This window comes from Bos indicus x Bos taurus, chromosome 10, assembly GCF_003369695.1.
Source record: "Bos indicus x Bos taurus breed Angus x Brahman F1 hybrid chromosome 10, Bos_hybrid_MaternalHap_v2.0, whole genome shotgun sequence".
NCBI classification, from domain to species: Eukaryota; Metazoa; Chordata; class Mammalia; order Artiodactyla; family Bovidae; genus Bos; species Bos indicus x Bos taurus.
Genome location: NC_040085.1, coordinates 31,555,261 through 31,576,202, shown reverse-complemented (window position 1 = coordinate 31,576,202; position 20,942 = coordinate 31,555,261). Strand labels below are relative to the sequence as shown.

At 38.0% G+C, this 20,942-nt stretch overlaps 1 protein-coding gene across 3 annotated transcripts in view; it reads left to right on the top strand.

The window, feature by feature from the left end:
- The window catches only part of TMEM87A (transmembrane protein 87A), a 38,885-nt gene that overhangs the window by 12,527 nt on the left and 5,416 nt on the right, over window positions 1–20,942 (top strand). For 2 of the 3 annotated variants that reach the window (XM_027553636.1, XM_027553634.1), the window contains exons 8-17: window positions 2,751–2,812; window positions 3,574–3,757; window positions 4,999–5,098; window positions 9,187–9,280; window positions 10,039–10,110; window positions 12,563–12,671; window positions 13,598–13,656; window positions 14,397–14,500; window positions 20,344–20,417; window positions 20,849–20,910. In XM_027553636.1, the coding sequence (XP_027409437.1) occupies window positions 2,751–2,812; window positions 3,574–3,757; window positions 4,999–5,098; window positions 9,187–9,280; window positions 10,039–10,110; window positions 12,563–12,671; window positions 13,598–13,656; window positions 14,397–14,500; window positions 20,344–20,417; window positions 20,849–20,910 (920 nt within the window). Of the gene's footprint in view, window positions 1–2,750; window positions 2,813–3,573; window positions 3,758–4,998; window positions 5,099–9,186; window positions 9,281–10,038; window positions 10,111–10,732; window positions 10,802–12,562; window positions 12,672–13,597; window positions 13,657–14,396; window positions 14,501–20,343; window positions 20,418–20,848; window positions 20,911–20,942 lie in introns of all 3 variants that reach the window. The other variant, XM_027553635.1, reaches the window with a different exon arrangement.

Sequence of the window (20,942 nt, the reverse complement as noted above, 5' to 3'; positions counted from 1 at the left end):
ACACACACACACACACACACACACACACACACGTAGCTGGATTCTATTTTCCAGAATTTTATTTAGAGTTTTCTGTCTATGTTCAAAGTAAAATTGGCCTAATATTTTAGTTTCTTGTGTATCTTCTATGGGTTCTAATGTTCAAGTTATTGCTAATCTCATGCAATGAATCAAAGAATGCCCCCTGTTTTTATATTCTGTTGAACAGTTTTGGTAAGGATGGAATTATCCATTCCTTAAATGTTTGATAGAACTTACTTATGATAGTGTTTTGGCCTGATGTTCTTCTTTTTCCCCCATGAAGATTTTAATCAAGTGATTTTTTTTCTTTAATAGTAATAAATATTTTAGTTTTTCTATTTTTCCTTGAATTGGGATTTTTCTTTTTTTCTTCCCCCTGAGAAATTTTCCATTTCATTCAAGGTTTTAAATTTGTTGGCATAAAGTTAGTAATGATATTTCTTTTACCAAAGAAAAAATTTTTTTTAATTCTTAGTATTGCTTTTATGCCTTCTCTTTTTAACTTGCAAAATCTTTCTAGGATTCTGTTTTACTATATTTTTATTGCAATTAACCACTCTTTTACTTTGTTAATTTTCCTGTTTCATTGTCTTTCATTAATTTTTATTCTTATTTTTATTTCATTTGACTTAATTTTAAACTTTTGTTTTATGGATTCTTGTCTGGAATGTTTAATTCCCAAGACCAGAGATGGGTCTTATTCTCCATAATAATATGGAATATAGCAGATCTAGGCAAACCAGAGGTGACCTGGCAGTATATCCTCCAGACCCATGGCTTTCTAATGGGCAGTAGCCTCATTGAACAGTTGCTAGTGTTTATTTTGAACCTTCTTTCTTTGAAAAGGATGGAGAAGAAACCCTGCTCCCTCCACTTCAGCCTCTTCATTCATCAGATGGTTCTGTTCCCCCTTTATCTTGAACACCTGCTATTTTCAGTGATCTAGTAGAAGCTGCATGCTCAACTACTTTGGGACCCAGAGTCCACCTTGACCATGGGTTCAGTCTCAGTCACTGTTCTGCGTTTTTATTCTGTTTTGATATGTGGAGCTGTTTATCTTTTCAAGCTTATGTCCTTTTTGTTTCCTCTCTCTTTTTTTGTTTTTGCTTTATCCATCAGTCATTTGGAACTAAGAAGGTGATACTCAAAACTTAAGTACCCCTTGGTGGGAGCCCTGAAATTCTCTTAAGACAATTTTATCTTCTTTCTTCCCTTCATTAAAATCTTTGGTATTTTCTTTTACCTATAAAATATCCAATTCTGCAGCAAGACTTAGAAAACTTCACAGATTATTCCAGTTTACCTTCTGCTGTGTGTCAGAATGCTACTGTATAGTACCATGTGCAGCCTCAGAACTACATGTCCTTTAAATGTATCCTGCATTTTCACAACCATGATCATTTTCTTTCGTCATGTAATGTCCTCTGCCTGGATGGCTTTTTACTTTGTCATAGAAAATATACATCCTTCTGGGGCTGGCTCAGGGGGGACAGTTCTCTGTTGCTTTCCAACTCCCTCTCACCTGGGGATGGTAATCCACTTGGTGGCAGAAAACGTGCGTCTTTCCATCTCCTATATTTTCCATAATGTGTGTCACATGGTAAGTGCTCAGAAAATGTGTGTTATATTTTAGTATAGGACAGGGATTAGCTTTAGAGTGCCAGATAGTAAATGTTCTCTCTGCTGCAACTACCCAGCTCTGCCCTGTGGTGTAGATATAGCCATTGACAGTACGTAAGTGGATGTGATTGTTTTCCAATAAAACTTTGGAATGGTTGGCCAAATTTGGCCCATGCACTGTATTTTGCTGACTTCTGCTGTAGAGTAAATAGAGAATGTGACAGATATTTACGAAGTATTTATATTTACTCTTTCATTAAATTAAGAAGGTTTAGATTACTAACCAGTTTGGCTATGAAATTTTTGTGATTGCTAATATGGGATGCTCCTTTTCTTCATATAAGAATTGGGTCTTACTTTTAATAGTGGTATGTCCCTTTTGCTTGATAAAAATTGGTAAGAAATATTTGTTGCATTGTCTGTATCTGGAGATAGATGTCACTTCTCAGATAAAGCAGTTTATTTATTAATCATACCTAAAATTTATCCAAGTAGTTTTTATCAGTTACAGTTTAAAAGTAGTTATAGGTTTACTTCAGTAAGGCAGCTCTGTCACATTCTTGTTGGTACTGTTATTTGTTTTGCTTCATTAAACACTGTTATTATTAAGCACTTTCTGAAAATGATATGTTAATAGTAGGAAAGTTAAGTAAAATTGAAGTAGGTAAAAAAGAAATAAAGCAATAGGAAAACATAGGCCAGGAGAGAGAAGAGGCAAAGAGGGTGACAGAATGAAGAAATGAAGCCCTGTACTTTGCAAAGCATGTTAGTGATGTAAGAAAAAGCATATGTGAAGTATGTTTGGAGTTTAGAGGAGATGAGGAATAGTTCCAGTTGGGCAGCTCACCAGGCCTTATGCATGAAATACATTCATCTTGGTCTTTAAAGGACATGAGTATGAGAACAGAGGACTTTTCTACTAAAAATGGTGATGGAGCCAGAGACCTGTGCAGGACACAGCATGAACCATCAGAGTACTTCATGATTGAAATGGTTAAAAGTAAATTACCCAATGGAATTTTCATTAATTTCATCAAACAAATATCAGATGATGTTTCTGTTTAATTTTTTCATCCTTTACATTAATTCTGAGGACTGTGTTTTGGCAGTGACTGTTGAAGTGAAAGGTCCCTATGAATACCTCACGCTTGAAGAATACCCACTGATGATTGTAAGTGAACTTAAATTCTTTAACCTCAACATTAAATGTGTTTAATTTGTTTTGAGGCAGTATTAAAGACTTGTTCCTGAACAGTTCAGAAAATACTGCTTGTAGTTCTGTACTTCTTACTAGAATGTGATCTTGGGAGTGTCAGTGAACCCCTCCATGGCTCATTTTCTCATTTATAAACGGAAGAAGTCAATGACTTGGAGAATTTTAGAGTTGGAGAGTACCTGATTCACTTTTGACATCTCTTAGATCCAAAATGGAGTACTTAAAAAACTCTGTAGTTTCTGATCCCACTTAGTATGACTAAATGATGATGCTTTCTCCTTTTCAGTTGTGTCTGTCTGAAAACATCCTTAATCTGTTTTCAGGTTTCTTTTTGTTCATGATTGTTGTTTTTCCCTTGTACTTTTATAGTTTTCCCACTTTGGTGTTTCATAGCCTTCAGCAGTATCCTAACCCTGCCTTGCCTTTTTTCCTCTCTGTGTTGTCTTCATTTAAATCATTTTTGATTGTGAGCTGAAAAAAACCTTTTGATACAGAAGAGTGGTCACTCTTGATGACAAGTCCTGAGGCAGTCTCCCTCTGCCCAAGAGGAGACAATTTTTTCATCTTAGTATTGAACTTCACAGAAATAAATAAAAATTTTTTAAATAGAAGGTGTAATATGTATATTTTTTATAATATGTTAGGACTATGTGTAGATTCTAAATTGGCTCTTGGCCCTAATCCTTCTTTTTTTCTTTTACCCACTTGGATGACAGTTTTTCATGGTGATGTGTATTGTATATGTCCTGTTTGGTGTTCTGTGGCTGGCATGGTCTGCTTGCTATTGGAGAGATCTCCTGAGAATCCAGTTTTGGATCGGTGCTGTCATCTTTCTGGGAATGCTTGAGAAAGCCGTCTTCTATGCAGAATTTCAAAACATCCGATACAAAGGAGAATCTGGTATGTACCGAAAAATGTTTGACAGTTTGTGAGTGATTGGTAGGTGAGACTAAAGAACAGTTTTCCCAAGGTCAGCACTCATTAAGTAGATGTAGCTTTTTAGTTACTTGATTATGATAACAACTTAAGCAGAATCACTGTGATTGTGACATTGTTTTTAATCTCTTAACTTGTGGTGTCAGTAATTTAAGAGTAAGGTATGGTAAGTCGCTCAGTCATATCCAACTCTTTGCGACCCCATGGACTGTAGCCTACCAGGCTCCTCCGTCTGTGGGATTTTCCAGGCAAGAGTACTGGAGTGGGTTATTATTTCCTTCTCCAGAGGATCTTCCTGACCTAAGGATTGAACCCAGGTCTCCCGTATTGTAGGCAGACACTTTACCGTCTGAGCCACCAGGGAAGATTTAAGAATAATTTTGTTGAAATATACTAAAAAATGTTGAAACGGTAGTGGCCATTTTGGGAATTCAACCATCATTGAATCTTAGTTGCTGTTGATTTTTAAGGTACCATTATTACATGCATCTAAGAAATAAGAAAGAAAGTAAATACTACTAATTTAATTGTAAGATGCCATTGATTGTAAGACACACCTTGATTTCAAAGCTACCTTAGGGGTGTGGGGGTGGTATCTATTTGGTAAAATATAATAATACCGTGAAAATAGAAGAGTATTTGTGGTTTAATAAGGTGAACAGATAATGATAGAAATTGTTTTGTGCTGAAGTGTTTTTTGATAGCTTCAGTTCTCTCATCAGACCATACATATAATTATTTTTTCATTTAATTATTAGTAACCGTTATTGTAAGATATACTAATTAGATCTTTCCCTAGTCTTTGAAATGGCTTGAAAATAATAGATGTAAAAAAGAGTTGAAAATTCTGTGTTTGTGTTTTCTGTGCTGTATTTCACACTTTTTTTTTTTTTAATGGGAGGAATTCTCCTTAGATGCTATAAATTATTCAAATAGGGTAAGGTATTCTGAGGTTTTAGTGATGTGGGAGGTGGAGAGGGAAAGTAAATTGACACACCCAGATTACTATCCACATGAGGAAGATCCTAAATAATATCAGCTTCTACTGGTAAACATTGGCAGAATCGGTATTCTTTTCAAGTAGGACTGATGTCAGTGTTTGTTCTGAAGAATGTTAGAAATCTACATTTTGGGTCTACAATTGCACCTTTTCCCAAACTTGGATTACATGCTGCAGTGTTTCTCTGTTTTTTTCTTTCTCACAGTCCAGGGTGCCCTAATCCTTGCAGAGCTGCTTTCTGCAGTTAAACGCTCACTGGCTCGAACCCTGGTCATCATAGTCAGTCTGGGATATGGCATAGTCAAGTAAGTATTGCCTTTAAGTGTTGTCTTCCTATACGGAAGAGCAAATTAAAATGCTGATTAAATTGAAACAGTGTTTCAGGTTCTCAGTGTAGTTCTGAAAGAGTTTATATAAGAGATAGGTATGAAGTCAAAAACATCTGAAATTTTGTAGATTCGCAGAAGTTGGAAAAACCTTAGTGTTTGATTTCACTGGTTAGAATTCAAGGAGCATCTACAGGAAACCTGCAATTTAGCAAATGACATTGAAACATCAAATTTTTAGAGTAAACTTATTGTCTTTACTCTTCCAAAATATTCTTGAAAATCAGATTTTTTGAATAGGAAGAGTGTTCTTGGGTGCCTTCTATATATTAGACTTTGTTCTAGGTCCTAGGGATACAGCAAGAAAACAAAAGACTTGGAGCTTACATTTATGGGGGGGCTGGTGCACAGACAAAGGTATTTGAGTGAAAAATCTAATGTGTCAGTGAGCAGATAAAGCAGGGAAAGGGTATAGAAAGTTCTAACCAGGAGGGGGAACTTGAAATTATAATTATGGTGGTCAAGGAAGGCTTCACTTAGTGACATTTAAGAAAAGATCCAGGTTAGTGAAAGAACTATATATACACCCAGGGGAAGAGATGCTAAGATGTGGTCAGATTCTTTTATATTTTGAAGATGGAGAAAATGGACTTTGCTGATAGAGCAAATATATGATATGAAAAAAACGAATCAGGGATGATGCCAACGATTAATGTTTTGCCCTAAGCAAGTAGAAGGATGGAAGTGACATTAACTGAGTTCAGGAAGATTTTAGGTGGAATAATTTGGAGTAGAGCCAGGATTAAGAGTTCAGATATCCAAACGAGGGAAGTCGGAGGAAAAAATTAGGGCAGAGAGATAAATTTGGCAGTCAGGGCATCAGTTCAGTTCACTTCAGTAGCTCAGCCGTGTCTGACTCTTTGCAACCCCATGAATCACAGCACGCCAGGCCTCCCTGTCCATCACCAACTCCCGGAGTTCACTCAAACTCATGTCCATAGAGTCGGTGATGCCATCCAGCCATCTCATTCTCTGTCGTCCCCTTCTCCTCCTGCCCCCAATCCTTCCCAGCATTAGGGTCTTTTCCAATGAGTGGCCAAAGTATTGGAGTTTCAGCTTTAGCATCAGTCCTTCCAAAGAACACCCAGGACTGATCTCCTTTAGGATGGACTGGTTGCATCTTCTTGCAGTCCCAGGGACTCTCAAGAGTCTTCTCCAGTACCACAGTTCAAAAGCATCAATTCTTCGGTGCTCAGTTTTCTTCACAGTCCAACTCTCACATCCATACATGACCACTGGAAAAACCATAGCCTTGACTAGACAGACGTTTGTCGGCAAAGTAATGTCTCTGCTTTTTAATATGCTATCTAGGTTGGTCATAACTTTCCTTCCAAGGAATAAGTGTCTTTTAATTTCATGGCTGTGGTCACCATCTGCAGTGATTTTGGAGCCCCAAAAAATAGTCTGACACTGTTTCCACTGTTTCCCCATTCATTTCCCATGAAGTGATGGGACCAGATGCCATGATCTTAATTTTCTGAATGTTGAGCTTTAAGCCAACTTTTTCACTCTCCTCCTCCATTTTCATCAAGAGGCTTTTTAGTTCCTCTTCACTTTCTGCCATAAGTGTGGTGTGGTCTGCATATCTGAGGTTACTGATACTTCTCCCGGCAATCTTGATTCCAGCTTGTGCTTCTTCCAGCCAAGCGTTTCTCATGATGTACTCTGCATATAAGTTAAATAAGCAGGGTGACAATATACAGCCTTGACGTACTCCTTTTCCTATTTGGAACCAGTCTGTTGTTCCATGTCCAGTTCTAACTGTTGCTTCCTGACCTGCATACTGGTTTCTCAAGAGACAGGTCAGATGATGTTATTTAAAGCCTTGAGATAGGATGTGACCATCAAGGAAGTGAGTGTATATAAAGAGGTCAAAGGATTGATCCCTTGAACTATTATTATTTAGAAGTCAACGAAGTGAAGTAGAATTGTTGTAGTTCAGTTACTCAGTCATGTCCAACTTCTTGCAACTCCATGGACTGCAGCACAGCAGGCTTCTCTGTCCTTCACCGTCTCTCAGAGTTTGCTCAGACTCAACGTCCGTTGAGTCGATGGTGCCATCCAGCCATCTCATCCTCTTTCATCTCCTCCTCCTGCTTTCAATCTTCCCCAGCTTCGGGATTTTTTCAGGGCAGAGGAAATATAGAAGTGACCAGTGAAGTGGGAGACGAAGCTAAAGACTGTTTCGAGAAGGGAGTGATTAATTGTGTCAAGTAAGAGGATTGAGATGTGAACATGGGCTTTAACTACATGAATGATATTAGTGACCTTAAATAAGAATGGTTTTGGTGAGGAGCAGAACAGAAAGCTCGATTGGAGTGAGTTTAAGAGAAAATAGGAGGAATTCTTTTAAATAGGGGAGAGGAATTAGGTATCAGTTCAGTTCAGTTCAGTTGCCCAGTCGTGTCTAACTCTTTGCAACCTTATGAATCGCAGCACGCCAGGCCTCCCTGTCCATCACCAACTCCCTGGCAACCCACTCCAGTGTTCTTGCCTGGAGAATCCCAGAGACAGAGGAGCCTGGTAGGAGGCCGTCTATGGGGTCGCACAGAGTTGGACACGACTGAAGCGACTTAGCAGCAGCAGCAGCAGCATGTCCATTGAGTCGGTGATGCCATCCAGCCATCTCATCCTCTGTCGTCCCCTTCTCCTCCTGCCCCTGATTCCTCCCAGCATCAGGGTCTTTCCAATGAGTCAACTCTTCGCATGAGGTGGCCAAAGTATTGGAGTTTCAGCTTTAGCATCAGTCCTTCCAAAGAACACCCAGGGCTGATCTCCTTTAGGATGGACTGGTTGCATCTTCTTGCAGTCCCAGGGACTCTCAAGAGTCTTCTCCAGCACCACAGTTCAAAAGCATCAATTCTTCGGCACTCAGCTTTCTTCCCAGTCCAACTTTCACATCCATACATGACCACTGGAAAAACCATAGCCTTGACTAGACAGACGTTTGTCGGCAAAGTAATGTCTCTGCTTTTTAATATGCTATCTAGGTTGGTCATAACTTTCCTTTATAGGTAGTTATTTTCAAGGAGTTTTGCTTTAAGTGGAATTAAAGAAATGGGGGACCTTAATTTTTAAAATTTATTCGTTTATTTAAGAGAGTTTTGCTTTAAATGGGATTGGGGTTCTCACTTTTGCAATTTATTTATTTGTTTAATGCATGTGGTTGCTTCCTGTAGGCCAGGAAACATTCTGGATTTCTAAGATAATACCAGTGGGGAGATAAATTCCTGTCCATTTGCAGTTTTTCTAGCATGTAACAAAATGTAAGAATAGGCATTGGTAAGGCTTAGGTAGACATGATTTAAGGTAGTGCATCTCACACTATAATGCTCTAATGAATCATCTTGGGGTCTTGTTAAAATGTATATTTCGATTAAAAGGTATTTTGAATTTCAAGAGTCTAAGATTTTTCCTCGGATGACACTGAAGCTACTCAGACTTTTCATATTTTGTTGAATTTTGAGCATAATAACAGGCTATTTAATGAGTTTTAATAAGATTTTGGCTATATTAAAGAACTGTTAAAAATTTTAGATTTGATAATGATATTGTGGTTATGTTTTCTCAAAGTCCATATTTGTTTAAAATATACAGAAATACATATATATAAAAGGTAAGATTTCTAGGATTTGTATCAGGATAATATGGGGGATGGAAAGTGGATGAGATGTTCATGAGGCAGGATTAGTTGTAGGTTGATGGCTTTTGGAGGTGGATAATGGGTTTATAGGGGTTCATTATACTATTGAATATATTTCAGGATTCTCTATAATAAAAAGGTTTTGAAAAATTTAGTAATAAGGGACTGGATCTCAAGTTCTAGTGTTTACTGTCTTGATTTAAAACCATACATCTATTTGAGGTTTTTTTTCGGGTAGATCAGGTATGTCTGGCTTATCTCTGTTAAGTTGTTAGCCTGTGTTAATCAACATGAGTTTCTATTACTTAGCTTGTCTTGGGGTTTGTTGCATTTGTACTCAGCTATCTCTTTTCTTCCTCTTTAGGCCTCGCCTTGGAGTCACTCTTCACAAGGTTGTGGTAGCAGGGGCCCTTTATCTTTTGTTCTCTGGCATGGAAGGGGTCCTCAGAGTTACTGGGGTCAGTATTGCTCAATCTGATTTTTTGTGATCATTCTCCATTTTGTGATCATTTTGTTTTTGCCTTGAAGTTAATTAGAAGTGTCTGTGGGCTTCTTTACTGTTTTCCTCTAAGTCACCTTTGGGCTCTGGTTTCCAAAACGTATGTATAATTTATTTTTCTTTTTAATCTCTTAGAGCTTTATAAATTTAATGTATGATGAGGAGTGAATGCTTTCCCACCTGCCCCCAAATTACTACTTATTTACTAGTTCCTCAATGGGAAGCAGCAATGGAGCAGTGGGCTCCATTCTTGCATAAGTGACAAGCATTGTAATCATGCATTTTCTGGTTAATCTAATTTTTGTTTTAAAGTGACAGTGCTCTTTGCTTAACCAAGACGTGCATTTCAGAGGTTTCTTAAAATTGAACTGATTATGTTTTATATAATTATTGAGAATTCCATAATTATGCCTTTATCAGGGATGAAAACCAAAGCGCTGAGATATATGATAAAGAAATTTATGTTAGAGCTGGTTTAATTTGAAGAAGTGGGCCTCCCTAGGTCATTACTCTCTGTTATAAATTGTCAGATTAAAGATGGTAAATGCTGTAAACTTTTCTCTCAATTAAACTGAGCTTAGTAAGTTTTGCAACAAATGAAACACTGTGGATGCACATTTGGTTTTCAAGTTGCACTGTCCTCTGTATGTAATTTTCTTAGACTTTCAGCAACTTTAACCCTCTGTCAATTTCATTTTCTTTCTCCTACTACTGTAGTATTTTTCTTATCCCTTGACTTTGGTAATAAACCTGGCCCTCTCAGCAATTGATGCCTGTATTATTTTATGGATATCCTTTCAATAATGCCCTGGTGATTTGAGTAATTAGGATTGAATAAGTAAATAGTATCTTAAACTTAGGAAAACAAGCAGCATAATTTTGGGGACAGATACTTACTTGCCTTACATCTTATTTTGAGATGAGCTTTTTTCGTAAAATACATTGTATACAATTCTAGAAACCAGTAATTCTTAGTATATAAATGATGCAGAAAGTTTTGAATGTGAAAAGGGTCTTTGATTTACAGCCAAAATCAAAATGATGGGAAATGATAGGTTGGGATGGGAGCATATACTGCCATAACATTTTTGGTATAGTCACTTCTTAACGTGGATCTTAATATGCTAAGAACTCTATGCTGGTTGTCCCTTATTAGTTAGCAACATATTTCACTGTGTTGAGATTGTAGTCAACAGGCTGTGTGAAGTGCTAACAGCTGTATGTTCTGCATGATGGTTTATCAGAAGGGAAGAATGGTGTAGGTGCCACGTGTTACTCCACTTTGTTTTCTTTCAGTTCAAATGCAAAAATCACTCCAGCTGATTATATAAATGCAGAATCACGTGCTGATTTCTTCTCTATGACTCTCTGGACATCTGTTTTTTCACCATCTCTTTTTCTTTGTCTGCAGGCCCAGACTGATCTTGCTTCCTTGGCCTTTATCCCCTTGGCTTTCCTAGACACTGCCCTTTGCTGGTGGATATCCTTCTCATTGGCTATTTTGATGGCCATCCATTTTCTCCTTTTGGAGAACATGATCTTTCTGTAAAGGATTTTTTTTTTTTTAACCAGTTTTGTTGATTACTCCTTAGTCTGGGATTAGGGAATTTTCAGTCTAACAACCTGAGGCCTGAGGTAAGCAGTTTTCTTGTTTTGTTCTTAATTTTTCAAATTGCATCCGAAATCAGTGACTGTATCTGAGCACAAAATACAAACTTCTGGCTTTCCTTTTATTTATTTACTTTTTACACCTACCTCTCCTCCTTTTTTAAAAAATGAACTTTGATTTTGGACTAATTTGTGCATCCCACTTAGTGTTAGAGTAACTGGCTGCTCTGCCATTTCTTTCAGCCTCTAGGAATATTAAATGCTTTGAAAACTATGAAAAAATTTTGATTCTTAAAATATGGTTTTGAAACTCCATAAGGTTATTTGACTCTTAAAATTCTGTATGAGTTTAGCAGATTTAAGTCCTTACAGGTCAAATGTTTTGAACCCCTGTTCAGAAGGTGACTTGGAATTGTCTGAAGGCTTCCACTCTTTGAAGTAAATATTGATTCATTTACAGGTGAAGTCAACCAGCACACAACAGACAAATTTCTTTTTCTCCTGCTTCTTAAAAATAAATACTATTTATTAGAGATTTGGCCTATTGAATGAAGGACTTGAGTTTTGGGATTTCTGTCTTTTTTTTTTTTTTTGGTTTTTATTTATATGCTCCTAGGTATAATTGTGCAATATTATTGTCTTAATAAACTAATGTCATAAAAGGCTGAATATAAAAAAATAATTTTATGAATTTAAGTAGATTGTCATTTATCAAAGATCTTTGAAATTAAAGTGTTTTGGTTCAAATGATCAAGCTTTCCTACATCAGTATCTTTCAAGTGTGCTTTGTGAACCTCTATAAATATTGGGAGGAATGAAGAGGAAAGTGGGACAAGACCAAACAGTGAGATAACGCAGTGTTTAGGTAGCAGCTAGATATTTGTCAAAGCACAGACCAAGCTCCAGCTCACTCATTTTTGTGTCTGTTCATTCTGAAAGTTAGACATGAGGGCAGCTATCCTCTTTAGTAGTCATCAGTTCCCCTTCTGTCTTCTGTGGCAACTCCTCCTTGGGAATAATGTTCTGAAAATGGAAAGTCATTACTTTTAGAGGCCAATTGCCTGGAATACTCAGCCAATTGTAATTGTACCATCCTTTTAATTCAGGATCAATCTAGCAGCGGATGGTAGTTTTCTTAATATTACACAAGGAATCTAAGTGTAGAACTGTAGAAGGTTGTAGTCATAAGTATTTATGACCCTAGGCTGGATTAGCTGGGACAGTGAGAACAGAGATACTTAACCTTAGAGGAAGAGAGAAAATAATGCTGACTCCTATTCCCTTGCCTGAGACTCATTTTCATTTTCTTCCATTTGTCTTCATTTTCGTTTTCATTTTTTTTTCTCTAGAAAGCTGCTTCCTATCTTAATTTCTCAATTTTTAATAATTTTTCTCTTCTTTTTTTTTCTTTTTCCATTCTCCTTTTATCCTGGTTTTATCTTCTCTTCAGTATCTCATTGAAAATGAAGACTTTCCTATTAATCATGGTGAGGCCTGGGAGTGTTTGTGAGATTGAGAATAAGCAAGCTGTAAGGCCTCTTATCATTAAGATAAGATCCTCAGAGAAACTTGAGAATTAATTTACTAGCTTATTGTTTTTTTCTGAATGTTGATTTCCTTGACCTTCAAACACATATTTATTAGCCTGACTCAAACAATGAAGCTATTAAAACTTAGGAGGAACATCGTAAAACTCTCTTTGTATCGACATTTCACCAACACACTTATCTTGGCAGTGGCAGGTAAGTCTTCCTGATGTTTAAATGGGATCCTTTTAGAGTAGAGATTCTTAACCTGAGAGGTCATAGGTGGGCTTTTTAAAATTACATAGAAGAGTTTTGTGCATTTTATTTAGGAAAGGGGTCTTTAGCTTTTGTTATTCTCCAAGGGTTCTGTGGTTCAGAAGAGATTGAGAATCACTTAGTTTAAGTATAATAGATGAAGAATAATTGCATTTACTTTCTTATATAGTTCTTAGTATATCTCTATCCTGTATTCATTCTTTTTTCTTGAGGCAAGTTAGTTTCAGTGCCATATAGCATTCATATTTATTTTAGAAGACATTAATTAATACTTCCTTGTTATAGAATTTTAGGTCAGGATATGCTGCCTTTATATTCCTTCCATGTCTGTTACTAAGCATGCGTAAAATATAGGCATTAGGTAGACCATAGCCAAAGTAGGCTTATTTTTTGCCTTTTGGCTCTTGTAACCAGTATAGTGAGGTCTGGCCTATGACTGGAACCAACAGTTGTGTTTGTTTTACAGTCATTTTATCAACCCTTTCCCCCCATTTGACTGGCTAACAAAAAAATTAACATTTACAATATTAAGGATAAAGGAAGGGGAAAAAATTATTGATGTTGCTGGGAAAAGCCATATTTTCACTACTGTCTTTTCCAGTTCTCAGGGTTACTGAAGTAGTTAGATACTAAACAATACTACTCTTTAAGTACAGAAATTTTTGACAAGAGTGCATATCGTGGGCCTTATATCGAGTAGTTAAGTAGTTTTGTATTGAATAAGTATGTTAAAATAACAAAGTGTGGTGATCATGTTTGGGGGTTCAGGATGTGTGAGATTCCACTTAACCAGAATTGAAGGATGTAATGGGAGATATAAACCAGCATTCACACTGACCAGGTTTGTTTTTTCTATTTCCTTTTAGCATCTATTGTGTTTATCATCTGGACAACCATGAAGTTCAGGATAGTGACTTGTCAGTCGGTGAGTTAACAAACAACATACATTTAGGAACAGTGTACCGTTTGTTGTACACAGACAGTTATGTTGATGACAGTGGTAAGGTTTGCATTTTATAAAAAATTAGGGTTAGGTCTTCATTCTGGGAGTTAGAATGTTTCTTTCCTCCTGAGTATTTTATATATACCATATATGATATATACTAGTAGTTCAAGAGAATTTTATAAATGATAACCAGAGACTCTCATAACCCAGTCTTGCCTTAACTGAAGATTCTCAAACAAGAAATCCAGAGTCTTAAGCATTAAGTTTGTGTGAATAATGCTGATCTGAGTAAAAACCATGTCCTTAAGATCTGGGCACAAAGAATATGGCCAGTAACATTTCTTTGGAGGGAGCTAAAGCTCTATTTTGGTAAAATTAAATAAATAGAAGTGAAAATTATTAAAAAATAACAATCTGATATTATTTTCTCTTACCTTGTTTAAAAACCCTTCCCTAAAGATTCTCAGCTATAATGAAGCATTGACAGGTACTCTGTCTGCTTAGTGCCTTTTCTTTAGTAAACACTACAAGGAAAGAAATTAGGTTCATTTACTTTGTATCCTAAGCACGTGGCACAGTGCTTATTAGCACATAACCGGCCCTTTTAGTAAATATAAGCTGAATGAATAAATAAGTGGTTCTTGTTCTTTGCAAAGGGCTTTGCGAACAGCTGGTTAAGATGATATATTAATATATAAATTTTTCTCCCCTTTTGGTAGGATTGGCGGGAGCTGTGGGTGGATGATGCCATTTGGCGGTTGCTATTCTCCATGATCCTTTTTGTCATCATGGTTCTCTGGCGACCATCAGCGAATAACCAAAGGTTTGGGGACACTTCTTATTCAAGCTGATAACCACTAAATGAATGTGTTATCAATTAGGCATGGTTCAGTGAGTGACACTGTTAGGGCTGTGTCATATAATGGAAATGATACTTTGTGGGTCCATATTTAGGAAATTGGGCTCATGTCTTAGCTCTCCTGTTAATTTGAGCTGTGATTTTTGACATGCTGCCTCTCTTCATCTCTCTGAGCCTTTAGTTTTCTCTTCATATAATGAGGGAGGAAATTGATACCTATTGATAGGAGGTCCTTGTCAGTTCTGACATCTTCTGTTAATATTTGTATGGGTAAATAAAAGGGAAGTAGATTGTGACAGTTTTAATGGGAGTATCACCTATCTACTTTCCAGGAGAAAACAATTTCTATAGTTTGTTAGCTCAGCTTACTGTAACAACAGAAAGGGTAAAATGAGAACTTAAGTGACTGTGGAATAAAAATTGATATGTGAATTTGCTTTATTTAACTGTAGGCTAATCTCAATTATTTAGGAATTAGCTGTCTTTATTTTGTTATTAGCTATACCTTTGTTTTCCTTGTTTTTCTCCTCTCTTCTTGTGCTTTAGACAGTTATGAGTTTATATCATACAACTGTACCACCAAAGAGGGAAAAGGTTGAGATGGTATAACCAAGGGTCTGGTGACCCTGCTTTACATTAATTTTTTTTTTAATAGATGTCTCATAGATTTATTTCTCTGTCATGTTATGTATTGATATATGTATATATACTCTTTTTATTGTCAGTATAGAAATTTATTTGAATTCAAAATAACATGGTTATATTTGGATAATGAGGTCCTGGTGCCTGGATATCATCAGCCTCTAGCCTCTGGTTGTGCTGGAAGGCGAAGCATGTTCACATTCAGAGCCTTCCAGATGCCACACGTTCTGCAGGATGCAGGCCTCCACAGTATTGCATGTAGAATATACTCGCCTTTGGCAGCCAGGCTGATGATTGATAGGTGTCAAAACTTATCCTTCTGAGCCTCAGTGAGTAGGGGAAGATTCTGAGCGTCAGCTCAGTGCTCAGCATATGTCCCGCAAGGAAACGCCATCAGCAGCTGCAATGTGGAAGCAGAGTTCCCCTTAACCAGCTCTCTAACGTTAGGCATACCCAGCAATTCCCCAAATATATAGACATCAGCACCTGGTGGATGAGGGTGGCTGGTGCTGCCCCCTTGACTGACTTGGCCAGGAGCAGAAATTGCTCTTCATTCTCCCTTGGCACGTTTATCTCAGCATTCGTGGCTGCACTGAGCTGAAGGGACCTGGGCTCAGGAAGTGTTAAGCTTCCATGTGGCTCTGCCGCCTTTCTTAATGAGGCTGCGCAGAGACCAGGGCCTCCTGCTGACTGCCTCCTCGTACTCTGGGTCAGACTCTGCAGGCCACCGCCTTGGAAGCTTTGTCTTCTAGTGTGCTACGCAGGCCACTGCTCTATCATTTCTGGCAGCTTCTCAGTCTTTGCTGCCACCTCCCTCTACAAATTGATCTGTTGATCTTCTGCTCATTTGCTGGCTATATCTATACACAAGAATTTTCCCTTCAGTCTTTTAAAAAAAAATGTTTGCTTTACCTCTCTGCCTTTCTCCTTTTTTAAAAGTACATTGTGCACAGTCCCTGTAACTGCAGTGTTAATAGCCTAATGTGATGTATTCTTCCACATTATATTCCTTGTTCACATGTGGAATCTTCTTTTACTCACTCAAAGTGCACTATGGAGTGCACAAGACAACTGGTTTAAATTAAACCATCTATTTTCATGGATGGCATTATCTATATTACATGGTACAGATGTACTACAATTAATTAACTTGTTTCATATTGATAGAATACAGTACATACAATACATTTGGCCTATTTCCACTTTGGGTGTTTCAGGGTTCCCAAGGCCACATATGTTTAAAAGGACTCATGAGACTCAGTATACAGTTGTACTTTTTTAAAAAAAATTGATTAATTGTTCTTTATTTTTGGCTGCACTGGGTCTTCACTGCTGCACAAGGGCTTTCTCTAGTCATGCGTGGACTTCTCGTTGCGGTGGCTTCTTTTGTGAAGAGCACAGGTTCTAGAGTGTGCAGGCCCAGCAGTTGCGTCTTGTGGGCTCTAGAGTGTGAGTTCAGTAGTTGTGGAGCACAGGCTTAGTTGCCTTGCAGCATGTGGAATCTTCCCAGAACAGTGTTCGGAACCCATGTTCCCTGCATTTGCAGGGGTATTCTTAACAACTGGACCACCAGGGAAATCCCAGAGCAAAGTTTATTACAGCAAAATGGTGAGATCAGCAAGAGAAAAAGACACAGGTAGAGTATAGAAGAATCCTTGTTTGCTGATGTTCTTCTCCTCCTCTAAGGAAGTATTTATACATCGTGCGTGCTTCTTTTCCCAACACAAAAAATACAGTAATGTTTCTGCCCATGGAATACCATTAGAGACTCAGCACTCAGGTTATTATTGGGGCCTGGCCACGTAAGCACCTTGTACCTTCCTGCCTGCCAAGTTTCTTCAGTCATACCTGACTTTGTGCAACCTGTCAGGCTCCTCTGTCCATGAGATTCTCCAGGCAAGAATACTGGAGTGGGTTGTTATGCTTTCCTCCAGGGGCTCTTCCCAACCCATGGGTCGAACCTGTGTCTCTTACGTCTCCTGCCTTGACAGGTGGGTTCTTTACCACTAGTGCCACCTGGGAAGCCCCACTTTGTACCTAATATGTACCAAAATTCCGAAAGCCCAGAAGCAAAGCACATTTTATTATAGACTGCATTGTACAGACAGCCTAGGTACAGTGTCCACCCTTAACCTGCTAGGCAACAGTTCAAGTACCAACTTACTGAACATCAGCCATGGAGCATCATTATAAGTAGATCCTTCTAAAGACCTGCTGTGGATGCAAACTGTTATATATAGAATGGATAAGCAAGGTCCTACTGTATAGCACAGGGTACTGTATTCTATATTCTATAGTAAACTATAGTGGAAAAGGATATAAAAAAGAGCGTATACATATGTATAACTGTATCACTTTTCTTTACAGAAGAAATTAACACAACATTGTAATCTATACTTGATAAAAGAAAAATAAAAATTATGGATACTTTTAAAAAAACCCAGCTTCAATCTAAATAATGGCCTGTAAATAAACAGTAAATATTACTGTATTACTATAATAGTAAATATTACTGTAAATAAATACCTTGTATGCACAGGAACATTAAAAATAGGAATAAGCTATAAGAATGTTTTAAATACCCTTGTACATTTTACCAACCCAAACTTGGGCTTGCTTGCCTGTGCACAATAAGGCCCATCTGCTGACCCTGGGTTGTGGTGAAGCAAAGTACAGTGTTTATTGCAGAACACAAGCAACGAGTCTGGGCAGCCAGGCTTAAAAGACCCAAACTCCCCTGTGGTTTTCAGAGAAAGGTTTTGTTTTTTTTTTTTGTTTGTTTTGTTTTTTTAGCTCGCCAGGCTCCTCTGTCTATTTTATAGCTAAGAATACTGCAGTGGGTTGCCATTTCCTACTCCAGAGCAGAGAAAGGTTTTTAAAGATAGGGAGTAGGGGTATGGGTGCATGATCAGCTCATGGACATTTTTCTGATTGGTTAGAGGTGAGGTAATTGGGAGTTGGTACCCATCAACCTTCTGGTTCCAACCAGTCTGGGATCTATACTTTTGGCAGCACATAGTTCCACCTGGTGGGGATTTCAGTATCTGAAAAACAGCTCAAAGGATATGGCTTAGACTATTATATGTAGCCCGTAAGGAGGAACTTAAGTGTCTTTGACTTTGTTAAATGGCTGAAATATTATTGTTTTGTCTTGCTTGACTGTTTTCCTTTGCTTCCGCGTTTTCTCATTTCTCTGATTAAATTTTTTCTTTGGAATTCGGGGAAGGCCCAGGAAGCTAAAGTTTTTCTACAAACAAAAGGCCAGCAGAGGATTTGGAGCCAGGGAGGAGGGGGCCAGTGGGGGGAGGAATTATCCCAGGAAGATGGTAGAGGGTCCTGCTCAGTTACATACATTTATTTTTATATCCTCCAATACTCCTCTGCCCCATTTTTTCTCTCAGTGCATTTATTATCTTCTAAAATGTATATACTTTATTTATTGTGAACTATCTACCTTCTCTTTCCATACCCCACTCCTCAAACCAGAAGTACATTCCACAAAGACCAAGAAAAGTTCCTGGCTACATGGAGTTAGCCAAGCTGCAAAAATCTGAGGGAATGGTCCCTATAAGACTGTCTTCACTTTTGACACACAGTTGTAAGTTCAGGGGTTTGCAGAACCAGTTCAGATTTGATAATTCACTAAAAGGACTCAGAACTCACTGAAAGCTGTTGCGTTCATGGCTATAGTTTATTACAGAAAAGGGGTAAACATTAAAATCAGCTTGGAGGAGAGACTTACGATACAGAGTCCAGGAGGGGTCCAAATGCATCTCTCCCAATTGTCTGCTCCCCATGGAGTCACAGAGGGTGTTCCTTCCTCCTGGTTGCACTGTATATATGACAGCGACAGTACATACTGAGTATTGCCAGCTGAGGGAAACTCACCCGAGCCTGTGGGCCACTACTGGGGTTTGATTACCTGCTGCCTGTATGGCTAACCTTCAGTCTCCAAGGAGGGCCTGGAGGTCAGCCTGTGATCTTTAGTTGCTAATTCCTCTGGAGACTGGAAGTGATATTGTGTGCCCCAGAGTATGTGCTGTGTTTAGTCACCCAGTTGTGTCCGCCTCTTTGCGACCCCATGGACTGTAGCCCGCCAAGCTCCTCTGTTTGTGCGGATTCTCCAGGCAAGAATACTGGAGTGGGTTGCCATGCCCTCTTCTAGGGGATCATCCCAACTCAGGGATTGAACCCACGTCTTCCACATTGCAGGTGGATTCTTGACCATCAGAGAGCTTAACACAAATCACATTGTTAGACTGTCCTGTGGCCAGAGCCAGAGTGGGTAACCAGTGACACTCGTATCAGGCAGGACATGCCAGGGACATAGAGATCACCTCCCATCAGTCAGGGGCAAAGGCTAGATCTCTGTGTGTATACAAGGTGAGCTTTTAAGAACATACTGGCACACAGCATATACTCGGTACTAGTGAGTGCCTTGGGATTGCTGGGATTGTGAATTTTTGTTAGTTACCCTTGAACAGGTTTTAGGTGTTCCCTGTTATTCCTAGCTTATAGGAATGTAAGAGAGACTTTAAAACAAGAAAATAAAAATAATAAGCAACAGTAAAATTAAAAGTGCAGAATGAGTGCACAGCTAAGCATTCTGAGAATTACCTATCCAGTAGCAGCTTTGCTGAATCTCTTGCAAGTTGCGAAGGAAGATAAATTACTTGGAACACAACACGATCAGACTTTCCAAATCATAACTACCAGTTTGAAGGCTGAAATTTTGAATTACATGCTTACCCTTATGTGGTACATATGCTTATAAATGAACATTTAATTGATTGCTTACCGTGAAGTATTGTTCTAAGCCCTTTATTTGAAATAACTTATCTCCTTTATGACAGTAATGTTCTATTATTATCCCCATCTACAGATGAGGAACCTGGGGCACAGAGAAGAATAGGGAACTTGTCTAAGGTCACAAGTAGCCTGTGGCTGAGCCTGCAGTCATGAATATGATACCATCCTGCTTCTCTCTTGTTCAGAGCAGCAGTTGAGAGCTTTCTGAAGGGAGGGAACTGTTGTGTTATTCATGAAACTGACATTATGAATGACTGTGATTGAGGTTTCCATAATTAGTCCTGTAAAATCCAGATAATGGAATAGTGTGTTTCCTTTTCTGATTTTTTCCTTCTGTTCTACCTTTGTTCTGTCAGGTTTGCCTTTTCACCATTGTCTGAGGAAGAGGAGGAGGATGAACAAAAGGAACCTATGCTGAAAGAAAGCTTTGGTAGTGATAAAATTCACCTTTTATTTGTGCTTTTAATATTCTTTTCTGGTTTTTAGAAATACAGTAAATGAAGTATAACATTGTGAATATCAAAATCAAGAGACTTTGATATAAGTACGTTTACTCTTTTACAACATGTTATTCTTCCGTTGGGTATGTGGTAAAGTTAGAGGAAAGCAAAAGTAAGGGTATCAGTCTTTAGATGAAACTTCATCTAAAGATGTTTAGTGATTAATGGCTCATTAAATGTCCAGTGCTATAGATGAGCTGAAAATTTTACTTTGAACTTTCCAGCACAAATGTAAAGATGAAGAAACTTATCTGTAGTATAATTTAGTATCAGTAAGCTTAAAATGAAGGTCTTGATATATTTTTGCTGTCAGTGTGGTCACTGACATAGTTAACCATATTTATTTTTTTTTCTTCTACAGAAGGGATGAAAATGAGAAGTACCAAACAAGAACCAAATGGAAATAGTAAAGTAAATAAAGCAGTAAGTATGATATCTTTTCTTTTTGCCCTCTC